We start from the raw sequence: 20,282 nt of genomic DNA on the forward strand, positions 1-20,282 counted from the left end.
TTTTGCCGATTATGTTATAATTCAAATGTAGTTCTCATATGAAATGATAGCGAAACCAAGGGATTACTCTAAAGAAGCAATTGTGATATTAATTTTATAGTAACCGTTTCGAATCATATTTCGGACGCTTAAGGCATATTATGTAGAAAACAGATCTCAACTTTATGCAGATGTATTATTTAGATATTTTTAATAAATTAGTTCAATATGCTTTTAAGCTGTCTACTTTGGTATCTATTTGACTGAAAACATAAAAAAAATCATCGAATAAAATGATTTTCAAATCAAGCGAATAAGAATCAAACTTCGGACACCCTTTAAAAAAAACAAATTTCGGACAGATTGAATTCAAATTTCGGACACTTTATTTTGTAATTCTTTGAACGAAAATTACATTACACTTGATTATATTTTAAAGTCAACTGCGAAACACTTACCAAACAATCACAATAACGTAATAACGATGAAGAAAATTGATGAAACACGAGAGAAATTTAAATATTGATGAATGGGTAAATTCTACGTTATCACGCAAAGCAAATGTCAAACACAAACGATAATGAGTGGATTTTGGATTTTGGACGGATTTTTTCCTACTATGCAATAATTCAAATGTAATTCTCAAATGAAGTGATAGTAAAATCAAGGGGTTACTCTAAATAAGCATTTGTGATATTAATTTTATGGTTATATCATCAGTGCATCAAGCATTTCAAGATATTAGAACAAAGTGTCCGAAATATGATTCAGAACAGTATATTACATCAAGTGGCATAGTATTTCCCTTCTTGATCATAATAGTGCGATGACAAGCAACATGCTTTGATCGTCAAAGCAGTCTGACAAACCATTGAACAGCAAAGAGTGATGAACTTGTTTTGTCGGTTTGTGTTTTGTTGCACGTCGTTCGGTGATAATGTTCCAATGGTCGTCATAGTAGCTAAAATATGTGCAGTGATAGTGACAAATTTCAGCTCTGATTTCGATACAATTCTGAGCGTTTCCATTGGATCTCCTCAGGCATACACCACGCACATTTGAAATATCAACTTCTTTATTAAGTGCTGTCAGTTGTAAATAACAATTCTGATAATTCATCAAATTGTTCGTATCAAATTTATATGTCGTGCTTCGGATCATTAAATCAGGTACAATTATTTTCAATTACATTTCCGCAGTCATTGCTAGTACAATAATCGCAGGCATGAGGTCATTTGATACTAATGAGCTTGGATTTTTTTCGGATCAGATCAGATCAGCCCATGTAGCAAACGTCATTTCACAGCGTTTAAGTTTATCATCTCGGCAAGCGTAAGCGCATCATGGACGCGCGAAGCGAGGCGCGTCCGTTCCGTCCGCGTTTTGCATTTTCATCGCTCCCCGTCCAATCCATCTCCGATGCGTTTATTCCGCTTCGTAAACTTCGCTTTTATTGCACGTTTTCCGTCTTTCGCGTGATGGTTTCAATCAGTTACATTCTCACACATCACCGTCGAAAGTCCTTTGCCTTGCCCCAAGTGGTGGTGTGTGATTGTCGTACGGACGACTCTTATGGGGCGATTCTTTCCGGGGTTAGTGGATGGCCATTCAAGCTCAGAGGTAATAACAGTAATTGGTGGAAATGGCACTTTGGGTTGTAGAACGGTTTCATTTTTATGGGATTGGTGCTTGTTATATTTGTGGGTTGGTTCAACTGCACTGTTCCTAATCGATTCACAATAGATTTTAATCTTTACGATGATCAGTTTTGCCATACTTTAATCATAAAACGCTTAACACACTGGACGATCGTCACAGAGTGTAAACATCGTAATCAGCGTGACAAAAGTCACACAGTCAGTACTTGTTTACATTTTGATTAAGTCAATCAAAAACAATAATATTTATATCGCTTTATTGGTTAGTGCATAAAAGAAGAGGAGATATTACCGCAATTCGCTACAATATGCTAATGATTTTGATTAATTATTTACATTGGTGATATCATCGTGAAGTTCTTCGAACCCTGATAGAGCCGCTATGACTGTCGATACATCTACGAATAGGATTTTCCAAACGATGACTGATCTGATCCGAAAAAAATCCAAGCTCATTAGTATCAAATGACCTCATGCCTGCGATTATTGTACTAGCAATGACTGCGGAAATGTAATTGAAAATAATTGTACCTGATTTAATGATCCGAAGCACGACATATAAATTTGATACGAACAATTTGATGAATTATCAGAATTGTTATTTACAACTGACAGCACTTAATAAAGAAGTTGATATTTCAAATGTGCGTGGTGTATGCCTGAGGAGATCCAATGGAAACGCTCAGAATTGTATCGAAATCAGAGCTGAAATTTGTCACTATCACTGCACATATTTTAGCTACTATGACGACCATTGGAACATTATCACCGAACGACGTGCAACAAAACACAAACCGACAAAACAAGTTCATCACTCTTTGCTGTTCAATGGTTTGTCAGACTGCTTTGACGATCAAAGCATGTTGCTTGTCATCGCACTATTATGATCAAGAAGGGAAATACTATGCCACTTGATGTAATATACTGTTCTGAATCATATTTCGGACACTTTGTTCTAATATCTTGAAATGCTTGATGCACTGATGATATAACCATAAAATTAATATCACAAATGCTTATTTAGAGTAACCCCTTGATTTTACTATCACTTCATTTGAGAATTACATTTGAATTATTGCATAGTAGGAAAAAATCCGTCCAAAATCCAAAATCCACTCATTATCGTTTGTGTTTGACATTTGCTTTGCGTGATAACGTAGAATTTACCCATTCATCAATATTTAAATTTCTCTCGTGTTTCATCAATTTTCTTCATCGTTATTACGTTATTGTGATTGTTTGGTAAGTGTTTCGCAGTTGACTTTAAAATATAATCAAGTGTAATGTAATTTTCGTTCAAAGAATTACAAAATAAAGTGTCCGAAATTTGAATTCAATCTGTCCGAAATTTGTTTTTTTTAAAGGGTGTCCGAAGTTTGATTCTTATTCGCTTGATTTGAAAATCATTTTATTCGATGATTTTTTTTATGTTTTCAGTCAAATAGATACCAAAGTAGACAGCTTAAAAGCATATTGAACTAATTTATTAAAAATATCTAAATAATACATCTGCATAAAGTTGAGATCTGTTTTCTACATAATATGCCTTAAGCGTCCGAAATATGATTCGAAACGGTTACTATAAAATTAATATCACAATTGCTTCTTTAGAGTAATCCCTTGGTTTCGCTATCATTTCATATGAGAACTACATTTGAATTATAACATAATCGGCAAAAATCTATCAACACTACTCACTATCGTTTGTGTTTGACGTTTGCTTAGCGTGAGCACGTAGAATTTACCCGTTCATCAATATTTAAATTTCTCCCGTGTTTCATCAGCTCTCAACATCGTTATCAGTTTACTGTGATTGCTTGGTAAGTATTTCGCAGTTGACTATAAAATATAATCAAGTGTAATGTAATTTTAGTTCAAATAACTACAAAATAAAGTGTCCGAAATTTGAATTCAATCTGTCCGAAATTTGATTTAGTGTCCGAAGTTTGATTTTTATACGCTTCATTTGAAAAGCGTTTTATTTGATGATTTTTTCTATGTTTTCAATCAAATAGGTACCAAAGTAGAAAGCTTAAAAGCATATTGAACTAATTTATTGAACATATCAGCTAAATAATACCTATGCATGAAGTTTAGACCTGTTTTCTGCATCATATGCCTTAAGCGTCCGAAATATGATTCAGAACGGTAGGTTTACACTTTTGTCGGCATGTATAAGAGAAGTTTACACGTTTACGTTGCGCTTCGTGAATATTCTTATTATATAAAATGCTAAACTATGAGGAGAACAAAATATGTTAATGGGTCTAGGAACTACCAAAAACGTGCATTTAGATGCAGGAATTTAATCGAAGAGGAATTTCTTCATTATATTAGCATGTGAAGATTTCTCATTGCTAGTTGAAATTTCTGTCTATAATTTAACCGCAATAAACACCTTATGTGTAATGCCAGGAAAAATGATACATGTAACGAATTACATAATGATGTAATTTATGCGAGAAGCCTGAGCGTAACAGTTTCCTTATCTTAGTGTATCTGAGTTTGACTTTCAACATATTCACTTTTACGTTTCATTTCGGAAGAATGTCGGGAGTGAGAATGGTAAATTATTGAAATTTATTTGAAGTAAAAAAAATCTTTGGTCACTCCCTAATGAATGTTAATGTTTGTAATTCTTGTAAAGAAAAACGGAGAAGAAATTTGCAGAAATCTTTTAGTGGAATCAAAAGATATCTGCTAATTCTTCTCATTTTCAGTCATGTTTTTATTAGGAAACAAATTTAAACTATTCATCTTGCTTCAATGAGTTCCATGAATTTTCAGGTGCGGTATGTTGCACTACGATATGAATGCAAACGGAGCTACGCTAGAATTTAGTAGTATGTTAACATCAACACTGTCCAATTCCAGTGGTGTATAAATATTTATAAATATGCAAAAGAAGTATTGGGTAGGATATGCACTTCTGTTGCAGTGGCGCACGTGCGATTGCGGTACGATGCGGTATGAGAGAGAATGGTTAGGTTCTCGAAGTATCGTTTTAGTACTCTGCTGACCGTAGATTGGACGACTCCCAGCATCTTACCGATGTCCCGATGTGACAACCTCGGATTCTCGAAATGAGTGCACAAGATTAATTCACCACGCTCTTTTTCGTTCGACGACATTTTTCCAAATTTACGAAAAATTGACAGTGAAGCATGGCCAACGTGATCTATACACTCTTATCTGATTATAAGCGAAAGCTGAAGATATAATTCCTAAAAATTAAATTTCTACAGCGTTTTTTCCGTGATGCAATTTGATGTGAAACACCCTTTAGTTTCTTCGGTCTTGGGTTGTTTGTGATTACGCTGAAGCCTTTTTAGACAAGAATGATGATGAAAAACTGATGAAATGATGAGATGAGATGAAATTTTTCAGCAATCTCCCACATCGTATTATACTGTGTTTCAATGTTGCGTTGTAACCAGAAGTTATGACAACCTTGTTTGTGCTCCTGCTTGAGCTCCTCATCTGTGCTGAAGATAATCAACTTCACTTGCTTTATCATCTTGGCTCATTCCATGGCTGTGATAGAGTACGGATTTATTTTATGTAGAGGTAACCGAGTAAATATTTCGTCGTTTTCCTCATATAGCTGGGCAAATAATCGAGTGTTCAAGGAATAGCTTCGAAGCTTTTTGATAGCATTGATAAAATATAACAAAGACTGATGCAATCTAAGGCTCAGATTTTTTGCTACTAAATGCCCTCTGTGAATCACGCAGTGAATGACAAATACCTCACGCAGAGGTAACTTTGAGTGAGCTGTAAAACCACGATGACGACCAACCATAGATGGTGCACCATCAGTCCAAATCTTCTTCCATGGAGTAGTTTTGTCGGTCAAAAAAACCATTACACGATCTGAATGATCGATTCTCCTGGTATCAGTCTTAATATATGTAGCAAAAATCATTTCTTGGCCAATATTTTCATTTTTAATATATCGAACATACCCTAACAACAAATCTTCATTGCTGGGTAGACTCGTCCAGCTGGAGAGAAAACATGCTGGTCTATAATAAATTGAATAACATTTTTCCCTCTTCGCGACCCATCTCAAGCAGAGCCATGCAATTTCACTTCAATTGACACGTTGTCATTCAATAATGAGCCTATCGTCTTTCAATTTGCTGCGAACTCGTGCAGACTGAAAATAGTGCTACTCTCTCTTCAGGCTCAATAGAGACCCCTTCATACAGTCTCGTTTCGCTTCACGTCCATTCTTTTCATTCTTCACAGCGAATCGAAATTATCCAATCATCAAATGAAAATGAAAGGCTTTAATATCGAATCAAAGTATCTTATTTCGAATGAAAAATTCGTTAGAACTCGAACCGTATTCACTGAAACTAATGAAAATGACGATGTGAAAGAATGTGCAGTATACTAGCAATCGTAATCAGTTGTAGGTGCTGGTTGAAAGACTAATGTGCCTGTGAAACTAGCTGAAGAAGCCTTAATATGCCTCTTACAATTCCACTTTTTTTGAAAGACGGTCCGGGAAAATCCAGTTTGGAGAAATGAAATCGAGTGAAACTTTCAATTGAAAGCAGTGATCGTCCTTACACATTTGAAACTGAAAGCGACATAAAGCCCATTTTAATGATAATGAATAGTCAAATGAAAGCATCTGCTTTCAAATTCAAAGGAAATGACAAAAGAACGAAAAAGTAATATAAAATCATTTTCATCATTTAGTTTCGAAATTGTCAAGCCCTGATCTCAATTTTCGTGAAATTTTGTTGGTGTGCTATGCACATAGGTAAGCAAATTCTTTTTCAATCACTGTATTCTAGTTCACTTTAACTTAGCCATGTAAACACGTTGTAATCTCTTGAATAAAATTAGAAGATGAGTATATTATAGTTCAAGCTAAAAATTAATTTCAGAACGCAAATGAACTTGCAACCTAAGGACAATCTTGTTATACAGTAAAATATCAGGAGCATGTTTGGACATAAATTTGATGACAATTTCCTTTGTGTTAAATCGCGTACAGTAAAACCTTTTTTGTGCGGTTGTTTATGCGAATTTTTCAAATTCACAAAAAAATGCATCAAAAATCTCATGCGATTTTTTTGTGCGATATTTGAAAAAAATTAAGTCATCGGTTATTAATTTCGTTTTTCTATTTGATCTGTATTTCATCGCTCTAAAAAGAGACTGTGTCAGCTAATTCCCATTGTAATGTTTTGTTTTGTTTGTTTTAGGGTGTCAGTAGGAGCTTATTGAAAGGAGCAAAGTTGATTTTATGACTTTCTACTAAAATATTAGTAGGTGGCTCACGTAATACATTTTATGCAGCATCTTGAATATTTCAAATAAAAATTTGTGTTATTTTGTATGGGGTCGATTTTCGAATCTCGTCGACCCCCAAAATCAATTTCCGGTTATGTCGACCCCTGGGAAACCGAAATCGACCCCAGGTCGAAAAATTGGATTTAATTTTTGGAATTAATTATTGTATTTGTTTTCATCGTTTACATGGTTTGAAAGTTGAAGTTTTGTTTACATAATACTTCCAAAAATCAGAGAGGTTTGTTTTTCGTTTTTGAGTTATGATTTTTCAAATTTAACATGTTTTGGTTTCGCAAGTAACTTAATAAAAATATAACAGATACACTAATTCTATACCAAACCTGCCATATGCATAATTAGAAACCATAAGATTGTCCTATTAAAGTATTGAATCTAATCAAAATGGATATCGACATCAGAATCAATTGCACAATAATGCTTAATGCCTTCAATCTTGCAACACTCTTTCGCAATTTCGGCAAACTTTTTCTGTCATGAGCTCGCTTCCTCTGCGATGAGGGACACCCCAAACTACTGTGCTCATCGTTCGACATGGTTTTCACTATAAAACAAATCAATGAATAAAAAAGCAACAACCGAAACGAAAATCGTAGCTTTGCTCGATGAAGATGAAATACAATCTGCGACAATGAACAATTCGTTACGGACATTTTTACAGCCTACTTGATCGGTCAAAGCGTATTGACGAAGCCTCGCTACAAGCATCTTGTTGCATCGTTCTTGGTCAGCCACCATTTGAACAAGTATTCTGTAAGTAGCAAGTGACTAACGTTGCACGTCAGTTGTCAGTGATATTGATGAAACTGAGCAACTGTGATCGAAATAACTAACAACTTCTTCAATTGAAAGAATGACCGGTGGTATCATTTGTTCACAAGAATTTATCTTGAATTTTATCAATATTTTCTAATAATGTTATGACTCTTTCTAAATATAGTTTATATCCTTTAAAATTTTTATATTTTGATAACTAAACATCACACTGGTCAAAATGATCGGTTAGGTAAAAAAATGTTGTAAAAACTGTCGGTAATTCTAGTGTTAATATAGAAATCATTAAACTATCCATTTGTAAGGTCTTGTAAACCAATGGTCAGATAATACGTAAGTCATGACAAAAAATAAGAGAGCAAACTCCCACCTCTCACTGACAAATTTCGGAAAACTCTATAGAATTACACTGGAACTCGCTTTCGCGGATAAACCGCATCGCGGATAATCGGGGTTCTACTGTATGATACATTCACAGGTGTTTTGATGGTACACTTGGCTAAGAATTTCCCTGCTAATATTAAAACTTATTGCAATATTTGAAAAATTACAGAATATTTTCTGAAATCCTGTTTTTAGTAATTTTCAAAATTTGATGCAAAAAAATAAAATGAATTTGTTTTCGTCAAAGCAAAAATTTAACTTGTGCAGTATTTATTTGAGCTTTCAAAACTGCCTTTTGGTTTGCGTTGCGATCATTAGTTATCAAATTATTCATCATCAGAGATTAAGGGGTCACTTTTCATTCAAACAAAAATATCTCTGTATAGAAACATGAACGTTATTGGTACCAAATGGATGCTGATTAATAAGGTTAATTGAATTTGCTATTAAGTTGGTTAGCAAAAAATTGGGTAAATTTACAAAATTTCTATAAAAACAGAAAGAAATCGATTTTTTATTTCTTCTCGATATTTTTGTTTACTACACCTACACACACCAAGATAAAAATATGTTCGTAAAATATGCCAAAAGCTGAAGGCTTAAGCTTCAAAATTATGTATATATCATTATATTAATAGAATGTTTCAAAAGCTTTTTTTCGACTTTCAAAAGTAGTGGAGAAAGATTTGCACGGTGGGGTACGACTATGAGTTTGAGTCACTGTAAATAAAAATGGAAAACCAAATCTGTTCGTAAGCGGAAAACCTAAAGAAGGGATGGAAATGGTTATGATGAGAAAATGTTTTGAAATTTTTGAAAAGCTTTGGGAGAAGGTTTGAAAAAATAATTTTGAGCGGGACGAAGTTCGCCGGGTCAGCTAGTATATAATGAAAATCATGATTTTGGATCTTCAGTCATAGTGTCCTGCTGATATTGTGGGGAAAACGAGTGTATGGCTGATATAGGCGAATAATCACTACTCTGTAATAGTCGTAGATTGATCAAACTCATTCTTTATTAACCCTTAATGAGCTTCCTAACCCTGTATATAGAGAAATCAATGATTTTGTAACGGGGGAATATTTGAAAATTCCTCGTTTGTTTGTAGTTCCTTCTAAATACAGGTCGGACTCGATTATATACTTTTTTGGACTCGGTTACATGCAGCCTGAAAGTTTTTTTTTGCATTTTGAATATTTCTAGTAAAAACGTTACCTTTCAACGTTTAAATTTTTATTAAAATTAGATGTTTTCCTACTAAATTCTGTACTAAAGTTTCTCATGTACTAAAATTTATACTATATCCTGTACTGAATTTTCAACTTTGTTTTCTCATTTTCTCATACCATCTTTTGAGAGATTCTGGATTAATTTTTTTTTCATGTGAGAAAGGTGTTTTCTGGCTTTTTTCTTTTCTGGCATGTTTCAAAAAACGAAACATGTATGCGTAAAAAACAGTTGAAAGAAATCGAGTCCGCCCTGTAATATAAAATACAAACTAAACTTAAACATTATGGCTAAATTTCCGAAATTGCGTGAAAAATTTGTAACTCTAATAAATTCTGTACAATGATAATTTGTTACATTGACGGAAAAAAACTAATTTCAATTTTTTGCATCGATTTTAATAAAGTTTTCAAAACTGCCTTCGATTTGCGATCATCATTTATTGAACAATAAATCATCAAACACAACACGTAGAGGAAATTACACCTTCAAACAAATATATAATATAATGTTTTTTTTGCATGAATAACAACACAACAGTACAACTAGAGAAATCACGGAGATGCAACTAGTGGAGTATTTATGACATTAATATTATCAGATTTTTACAATCGATTTCCGATAGGACATCTGAACTGAAATGATCTCAACTATCGATCCGCTCTTTCAACAAGCTGCGGTATCAAGTCTGAGTCATCGTTTTTTCATTGGTTTATTGGCGCCTATAGAAAACATTTTAATGGTTCGTTGTTCCGTGCTGAACGGTTACACATACTTATGAATACGTTTTAAAGAGCAAACATGATCAATTTGTCGATTCCTGTTCTTCCTTTGATTGAGACCTTGTATATTGATATAAGTGGAGTAATTGCACGACATAATCAAAGCGAGTGGATCAGATATGCTCAGTTGTCATCGTTGTTGGTTTTTTCTCTCTTAAATAACTTTTATAATGATTTTATAATCCGTTGAACAATCTCGATTAAATAGCCCTCTCGACATATGATCTTTGCGATTGGCATCATTCGTATTTTTATTGCAACACGTTCTAATGATTCAGAACATTTGCCATTACATGTGTCCTTCGCCATGTTTTTACGTCCATTTGTATCATTCAGTTGATATTGCCACAGATAGGCTGGTTCGTTCGACAGTTATTTGTCGTTAACTATCACACTTCGTATGTTTAAAATTCTGATTGAATAGGTGTGGAAATAGAATGCAAACACCTACTTGTAATTATTTCATTTTTTCAGAATGTTCATGGGCTGAACATAACAGATGAATGGCCCAAAAGCCACGATGGATTCCTATCTAGAACATCATTGACCGACACCTGAACGTCATTAGCAATATATCAAATCTGAAGTATCCAATCGTGAGCCTGGTATATTGAATCCATACGCGTCTAATATGTCTCACTTATGTTAATTCTGTCTTGTAACACTGTCATGCGAACACATGCGAAGAGGAAGGAAGCATGACTTACGATTTGTGCCGGAGATCATAAAACAAACATGAGAAAAAGGCATGTTCTGGAGGTATGTTTTCGCTCATAGCTGTGGTCAATGCTGACTATTAGTTTTGTGGTTTGTATCGTTGTTTACAGGGTGGTAGAGACGTTTGAAACAGGGTCGGCGTGCAACTATGTGTTTGAAATTGTAATATCGCTGTAAATTGGTGGCATTGCTGCTGGTTATGCGAACAACTTTGAAGATAAATTTCACGGTTTGATTAGTGGACTCTAGTTTGTCAAAATATAAGTGCCTGACTTTTTTAGGGTCATGCGGATTCTTGTTTGTTACAAAATAATGATGTTCACAGGAAAAATCTATACTACATGACACATATCAGGTTGTTAGATGAAATTGTCCGATTGATGTTTTAGGTGTTACTAGCATTCATTCGATTTGACATATTCAAACATGTAATTTTTTTATTTGACATTAAACTTCAAAAATATGTTAGTGTCATTCTGGAAAAAAACAAGGTTTTAACAATTTGGTTGTAAGGCGTATTAAAAATGTCGAGTTTCGTTCCCAAGAAAGAGCATTGGTGGCTATCTTTGGTCTTTCATTTGACAAAAATGCGGTCGAAGCACTCAATTTGCTTGTGAAAGCTTAAGACGAGGAAAGCTTTGAAGATGAGGAGTTGCAGAAGTTGTTGGATGCCGACCCAATCCAAACACAACAAAAATTGGCAGAAATTACTAAATGTGTATCGAACAGCAATTTGCCATCGTTCAAAAATCATGGGAAAGATCCAGAAGCTCGAAAATGGGTGCCTTTCAAATTGAGCAAAGTCAAATGGAGCATCGTAAACCAATCGTGAAATGCTTCTCCAAGGGAACCAAGGGAAGTTGTGTTTATATCGGATTGTAGATGGCCACAAAAATTTTTATTTCGATAACCCTAAGCGCAAAAAAATAAGATTGGCGCCTAGTGAAGCTGGCTCATCCGCTGTAAAGTCAAATCATTATGGCCGAAAGACGACACTCTATATGTGGTGGGCCCAGGAGGGTATGATGTACCATTAGCTACTAAAACCGATTGAAACAGTGAATAAATATTGCTACTGACAACAAATGATAAATTTAAACTTCTCATAAAAAAAATATAAAATAAAATAAAAGCCCAAAAGCAATTTGAGCAAATTGTCTAACTTACTCTCAGCATTGACATGGACTGTTAATTGTTCGCTGTATAGGTATTAAAACACCAAACTTCTGAATATCCAAATAGTTGTTAGTATTTCTCAGCAAAATTACATATTCAACGCTCCCAAAAATACCGTTTTCCAAAGAGATAATTCGCAAATTATGCTATGTAGCACCTTGCGTAGAACGGCAACTGAAAATTTCAATCGGATTGGTTGTGTGGTGATGGTGCCGGATTGCGGCGGAACTAATTTTTACCTTCAATTTTCGACCGAAGAGCACAGCTTTAGAGCGGCAGAAAAATTTCTTATTTACACCCGAACGAAATTGCACTGTACTTTAACGCTACTTTGAACCCGGAAACAATATTCCAATCACCGATCACCAATATTGAATCACCAATAGACCAGAACACATTTCAAATTTCACACAAACTCTCTCCTGGCAAAGAAGAAAAAATATGAAAATCAATTCGGTTTTTATTATTTGGGGTATTCTTTTAGAATACATCGATATTTTTGAAAGAATTATTTAGAAGAAAGTTTGGTGGTCCTGAATAGCGTCGATGGTTTAGGTGGTTTAAAGGAAGAAACTGAAAACGGTTGTTTCATGACTCATTATTGTTCTCATGAAAACAATACACAAGCTGGCCATATGTCGAAATTTGAATCCTTGTAGTCAATGTACGTAGTGGATCTCTTCTTCTAGATATACACTATAGCAGGGATAACCAAACGGTAGTCCACGGTCTACCGGTCCCCCGCGTAGGTATTCCTAGGTACGCGCAAGCTAGTCTAGGGCAGTGTCACCTAAAAACTCAATGGGAACTGGGACAAACTGCATGTGTGCATGATGCATATAAATGTTTACATTTTAGGGTTCTTTTTCTGTTGAGGATTTTCTATAACAATTTTGATTTTTTTGTGGCTATATTAAAATAATTTTAAAAATAGTCGAGTAAGAGGAAGTACTATGAATTCAAATAAGCAAAGAACATCAATCAACTATTTTCATTTAAGACTGCAAAATTTGGAACTGTCTTCTGGGACGATAATCTGGGAGAGGGTACACTTACTTCACCACAAATCAAAATGAACGAAGTTAATGAATTGATTTAATGAGTTCATATTAACTAAATTAAAAAAAAATTATCTTGTATTAATGAGAAATTATTGATTTTTTTTCTAATATCCGGTATCCGGTTGGATAGTAGGATACAATCCGATATCCGGCAGAATAGTAAATATTGGCTGGATAGTCCAGATACCGGATATCCCTTTCATCTCTAATTTGGATACCTCTATGTAATTGTGGAATATAATAATCATCTGGGATGTATTTTTCTGGAAAATAAATGCTTAGTCTGTTCATAAATGACAATTTCTTTGGCCAAACTTTGGATGGCAAATAAAGTATTACTCGTCAAGTATTAAGTAAGCGATAACTATTTCTATTTTATAGAATAATTTATAATTGAGTATTTATTAGTATTAACTATGATTTTTCTTTACTTAACCCTCCTATACTCGAGCATACGGGCTCACTGACCGATAATCAATAATTTTGTTTTCAGAAGTCTGAATTAAATTATTATTGAAACTAAATGAAGTTGAAGAAAAAATATTTTCTGTAATTTTTTATTTCATTATTTTTTTTTATTTTTTTTACCAATAAGACCTAAGAATATACAATAGAGTGCTAATGAAAATGGTCATCTCTAATTTAAAAAAGTTACCTCAAAAAAAAAGTTCACCACCTCGAAAAAACACCCTATGCCAAATATAAGCTCAATCGGACTTAAGGGAGAGTGGCGCAAAGCGGTCAAAGTTTGAGTTTTTTGAAAAGCGAAAAACCACCCAAGGGGGAAGTAAAGGAAATCAGGGTTTTCAAAAAAATAATTTTGATGCCAAATGTTTTAAAATTGCACGAAATGTTAAGATCTAGTGTCATCTCGAAAAAAAAAGATTTTTGTCAAAAATCGACACTCTGGGGCATAGTTTTTTTTCGGAATACGAAACGAAACGTATGGTTTTGGGTACCAATAAAAATAGTTATCTCGATTTTTCACTCGGAACTTGCTGCGAAATGTTGATTTGCACGATAATATACCCTTTGCAATATATCAGCTCATTCGAACTTAATTTATTAGTGTCGCAGACGTAAAAATTTGAGTTTTTTTTGAAAAACGAAAGATCACCGAAAATCGGGGTTTTTGAAAAAAAATTGTTGGTACCGAATCTCTTTGACCGCTTTGCGCCACTCTCCCTTAAGTCCGATTGAGCTGATATTTGGCATGGGGTGTTTTTTCGCGGTGGTAAACATTTTGTATAGGGTAACTTTTTGAAATTTTAGGGTCGTCTTTTTCTCATACATTCATTGGCACCCTAATATACAATAGCAAAGTCACAGAGACACGCAGAGTCTATGACGCGAGTATGTGCGCGAGTATACGAATTATGATTTTACGCGTGTACAGGAGGTTTAAATTTTGTTTTATCGTCTAGTACAAGATTCATTTTTTCATGACGTTCAATACAGTCGACGTTGGTAGACCGCAGCCACACATTTGAACAATCAGTCGCCCAGAATGCCCATGAGTTCGGCCACCCCTGCACTATAGCCACAGGTGATTCCATACTTGTTCTATCACCACCATTGACAACGTAAAAATCAACAATGCTTCCGTGTGATTTAGTCATACACAAAAACTCTCCACATAATGGTATGAAATCGACGCGGTACATCTTTGCAGCCAGCTTCCACCAGATTTGAAAACAAAAATAAAAAAAAACTATCAACTTGCACTGCACTATATCTATGATGGCAAAATACACTATTGCCTCTCCGAAGAGATTTCGCTCTCAAATTGCTGGCTGAAGCGAGAGTAAATGTTTTAAGTAAATGCAACTTTTAATTTTTCTCCTCTGCTCAGCCATTCCATGTCAAACCGATATAGTACTTCTCAGATTTTCGTAAAAAGTGGTAGTTTTGTTCTTTATCGCAAACTATTAGACCCGATTTGTTTAAATTATTCATTAGTGTGCCCATTTCCATTTTAGGGTGGTCCGAAAAATTCAATTTTTCCTTTTTGTCTAAAAATGACTTTTTTCAAAAACTTAATACTTTTGAGCTACTGGACCGATTCGGATGATCAACATATCAATTTAAAGTCAATTAGCGAAAACATATCACATTTGCCAATTAATTGTATCATAGTCCCATACATCCAGTCTAGTCGTATAGAAACATTGAACGAAAACTGGAAACATGTTAACTTTAAAAAATCAGAACTTAAAAACAAAAAAAAACACCTCTCTGGTATTTCGTTATGTTATGTGGAAAAACTGGAGCTCTGAGGAAAAAATATAAAAAAAATATAGCGTCCTTGGTTCCGAAACGAAATATTTTTTTCAAACAAAACTAGCTCATTGGCTTTAATTTGATATGTCGATCATCTCAATCGGCCTAGTATATTAAAAGTTATGATTTTTTGTGGTGGAAAAAAGAGGAAAAAATTGATTTTTCGGACCATCGGTTAACTTTGAAAAACCATAACTCAAAAACAAAAAAAAAAATGCCTTTCTGGTTTCGAGTATGTTATGTGAAAAATCTTCAGCTTTTCAGAAAAAAATATTAAAAAATATAACGCCCTTGGTCCCGAGACTGTGAAAACAATAAAAAACGAATACAATCAATAATAACGAGAACAGAATTCGAATCTTCTGCAGGTGTAGTATTTTTTTTTAAATACCAGGTGATTAGCTTTAATTTTATATGTCGATCATCTGAATCGGTCTAGTAGTTCAAATATTATGAATCTTTGAAAAAAGTCATTTGTTTGGAAAAAAGAAGAAAAAGTAAATTTTTCGGACCACCCTAAAATGAAAATGGAAAAAAATAAAAAACAATACGTGTCTAATGTTTTGCGATAAAAAACAAAACAACCACTTTTCACGAAAATCTGAGAAACTTTATCCCTTATTCTATTCAACGAATATTTCATTGTACAAAATACTTTCACAGCGAGGCGCGAGCAACTCATGGTGTTAGCCGATCACTATCTGGAGTTGATCGAATCTCTCTCTCTCTCTCTCTCTCTCTCTCTCTTTCTCTTTCTTTCTCGATGCATCATGCGCGAAGTCGACGAAAATAAGAACAGAGAAACAGCAAATACATGTTTCATTCAACAGAACACTTCCACTGCGCGGCGTTTGCAATCGGCACAGCATTAATATTTCCATATTGACACTCAGCCTTGAAACTTGGTGTTAGCTGATCGCTATCTAGAGTGTACCTCACTTGCCTTGTATTGCAGCACTTCATTGCCTACGATTTTTTCTATCTAACTCATTACTTTTTGGCGAAATCTGAACTACAACCAGCATTGAATGCTTGTGTTCTATATGTTTCCAGATTGAATAGATTTGCCAGAGTCTCTCACCTTCAATATTGTCTGATCGGTTGTCTATTTACTGAATTTTTTTCGATGAGATTTTGGTTTTTTTGTTCAGCCTTGCAAGGAAAAAGCTTCCAGGCTATTTACACGAAAATTTAGTAACTCTGAGAGAGTTAACAATCGTCATTTCAAGAGCGAATTAAAACATTCATTTATCGCATAGAAGATTCTTTCTTTGCATTCGAAACTCACTGAAACAAATGAAAGCTGTTAGGTGAAAGACGAAAGTTCAATATGTTAGCAGGAGTAATAGATTGCTGGCAATGGTAATGTTATGGTATACGTGATTTTTCCCGTCCTATGCATTTTTAATACCAATTCTTTGGATGGAGAAAATATTGGACGAAATATTCGATTCAATAGCCGCGGGCGTTTTTTGATGATGATAATAAATATAACCTTCGTAGCCTAATTGGTTGCGTGCTACTAAGCGAACAGTCATGAGCTTATAACTCAGGACCCTCAACTGACCATCTTTGTGTGTTATTCTAGCTACTAAGTCCACGCAGCAATCATCATGTGTCGGTAATCCCAGTCCCTTACCGCTTACATTACGGTCTGCTGCATCGGTAGTTAGTGCTATTTGTAACATAACAATGGAAGCCTCATATCAACAGTCACGCTGTGTGTATAGCCCAACTGTGAACATTTCAACAATCTAACGCCGAAAAAAGGCGACATCGATAGAATAGGAATACTCTAACGCCTAAACGGCTACTGTGTAATAGATCAACTGTGTATCGATAAGATAGGAATAATAATCTTACGCCTAAAAATGGCTAAAGTGTAATATACAACATGAGAAAAAATGTACACGATAAATTCGGCTCTGTTACAGCTGAATTGCTAAATGAGCCTAATAAAAATAAATAGATGAGTTAAAAAAAATGAATATAACCCTCATAAATAGATGATATACGAGATTTCATACTAGGAAAAACATGAACGATGATAAAATACTGCTTTTAACCCCTTCCCGTATTGTTTAATACGACACATCAAATGATTTCACTAGCCTGCTGAGCGTTCTAGTGCCCTATGTTATTCAAGTACCCACGAGTGAGACTCGATGTTGTACGGGAAAGGTTTAATATACCATGGTGAACAAACTAAATAAATTTCCTTGTTAAATGCAACCATTTTCAAGAGTTCTGACTATTTGAACAATCATAAACTCAATCTACCCATTGTATATAAAATTTTATTTGATATTGAAATGTATATCGTTACGTGGAAAAAATTCTGCGCTATCGAACAACAAATAGAATTTACGTGGAACGGGATGAAATTTGCCAGATGAATAGAAACATTTCGCATCGTGTTAATTCCATACTATCCTTCCCCGTTGTCATGCTGTTTATTACAAGTGATAAGTGGGCCAGAGAATTTAATACCAGTTATGTGATTACTAATCGTTTCTTGAACAAACAATCATTGATGATTAAAACATTGTACTTAGATAATGAGAAATACCGTCCATGTTGTCGTTTTAGAAGAAATTCAATCAATGAAAATCATAATCTTGCCGCAACGAAGCCGCGATATATCGTATCTACATATTCATACTAATGATCTTCACATTTTCAATTGAATATGCAAATACCATCCACTAAACCGTCAATAAACAAATATTATTGCGATAGAATTATGTTATTATGGTTATATGAAATTATATACAGTAAAACCTGTTTTTGTGCGGTTTTTTTTGTGCGAACTTTTCTTGTGCGATTTTCTGTTCTTGTGCGGTTTTTTTTTGCGGTGTAAGAATATTTGACGAAATTATCGTCCATTTGGTTTTTTTTTCGATGGTTTATATGCATATCGGTGCGAAAAAAGCATATTTGCGTCTCAATTACCCACCTCTGAAATCATTCTCCTTCTCTCATCAAATGCTCTATGTTTTTCCAAGTTTTGACATGATTTCTAATAGCAACACGTTTCGACATGCAACTAAAAGCACAAAACGCGCAATCTAAAAGCACAAAACGCGCAATCGAAGAGGGAAAGTGTCCCATCGCAAAGCAGGGAAACAAAAGGAAATTGAATGGTGAATGGCGTGGATTTGAGTTATTTTCTTGGGGGAAACTTTTTTTATGCGGTCCCTATCTACCGCACAAAAAAGTTTTTTTCAAAATGTGTACCGAACACGATTTTTTAAAGCTGCTGGTGAAGTTTTGCACGATTTTTTTATGCGGCTTTTTTGTGCGGTCCCTATCCCCCGCACAAAAAAAGGTCTGCCTGTACTATTTTTTAATGAGCATATAGAATAATAAACCAGCATCTTTAGATGTGCAAGGGTAGTGCGATGATTGTATCATTTTGTATTTAATCTCGCTGCATTGTTGGTCTGTCTTTCTGAGAATCACATCGAGAAACGAAACCTTATTCGATCGCCAGGAATCTCGGTATCAAAATAAAAACTACCAAAAAGTCGACCAAAACATAAATGTATATTGTACACATATACACGAGCACATCCAGAAGATGATTGAAAAACGTTAACAATCATTACCCGGTAACATTCCTATTGTGATTGTTGTGTTTCAGCATGCGTTTCACGTGTCGTACTCCTACGGTATTACCACCAGGCTGGTTAGTCCGGGGGTTGGTTGTAGAAGCTGTTGTAGGCTTCCACCGTGGATGTCCAGGATGATTCGATCGACGATTCTGGTGGGTTGGACCCGGACTCCTAGGGTACCAATTGTGCGCTTGTTGGCCTTCATTAGGAGTCTGATGATGATGATAGCCATGCGCAATTTGATGATAATTGTTTCCGCTCCCAATTAGCGAGTAACGAGAGGAATTTCTGCCGCCTAAGGACACCGAGCTCAGCTTATGTTGATGATGTTGATTATGATGACGATGAGCTAGCTGTTTCGATGAATGCTGACTAAGATTCTCACTGTTATCACTATCCGAACGCTGAGTCGCTTGACAAGCAATCACACTAATCACCACGATCACTGCTAGGAACAATTTATTCTGCATTTTGCCCATTTTTTCCTTTGATTCAATAAACCGACGATATATGAAATTCAAACAAGTTTAAGGTAATAACACTTCACAATCAGAATTCAATGAAACAAAAAACAGAGCGCTCTCTCGCTATGGAGGATTGATCACTAGGTGCACTCCTTGGGAGCAACGTTGTTGCAGCTACTGATTGTGAAAACCCGCAATCACCACGCCCGGGTGGAAACACGGAAGACGCCAATTTTCGCAAATCAACCTTTTACAAAACATATATGCGCGCGTGTTGATCCTCTTACAAGCGTTACCGATCGCGACGGGCTGCAAGTTATCCGACCAGACCGAGAGTCTCTGCCTTACTAAACCCACGTCGAGTCTTAATCTGAGAACTTAATAATGAATGGTGTGCATTTTTTTTCCTCGCCCGCTTTTCGCGCGAGACTTGCCGTATGTTTCCTTGGTACTATTCCATGGCTCCATCTGACGAGTTCTCTCTGCCGGTAGAGAATTCCACTGCTCGTGGACCGCGGCTCTCCGCGCAGCACGATCAATTCCCAAGAGAAGCTGCGCGGAATCGCACTTGATCCTCCAGTGAGGTCCGTGGAGTTTTGTTGTGGTTGTTTTTTTTTTGTGTGCGCTACAATCTGCGGACAACGGGCTGCTGGAGTGTCTCTAATTGCACATTGGAATATTTCCTTCCCAGTAGCGGCCGTAGCGTTCGCGTAAATACTTTTCGTTATATGTTTTCTATGTTTCATCGTTTCATGCTTGAATTTTTTAAATTGTTTTATCTCTTTATATCTCTGTTTGTCTCTGTAATATTGCTATTGTGTTTTTTTGGCGTTATTGG

General features: G+C 35.2%; 1 protein-coding gene across 2 annotated transcripts in view; it reads right to left on the reverse strand.

The window, feature by feature from the left end:
* The window catches only part of LOC129771128 (protein HEG homolog 1), a 57,697-nt gene extending 37,823 nt beyond the window's left edge, over nucleotides 1-19,874 (reverse strand). Inside the window, exon 1 of one of the 2 annotated variants that reach the window (XM_055774494.1) lies at nucleotides 18,975-19,874. In XM_055774494.1, coding sequence (XP_055630469.1) covers nucleotides 18,975-19,459 — 485 coding nt within the window. In that variant the 5' untranslated portion in view covers nucleotides 19,460-19,874. The remainder of the gene's footprint in view (nucleotides 1-18,974) is intronic. The other variant, XM_055774492.1, reaches the window with a different exon arrangement.
* Between the last annotated feature and the right edge of the window lie 408 nt (nucleotides 19,875-20,282).

Source organism: Toxorhynchites rutilus, chromosome 2 (assembly GCF_029784135.1).
Source record: "Toxorhynchites rutilus septentrionalis strain SRP chromosome 2, ASM2978413v1, whole genome shotgun sequence".
NCBI classification, from domain to species: Eukaryota; Metazoa; Arthropoda; class Insecta; order Diptera; family Culicidae; genus Toxorhynchites; species Toxorhynchites rutilus.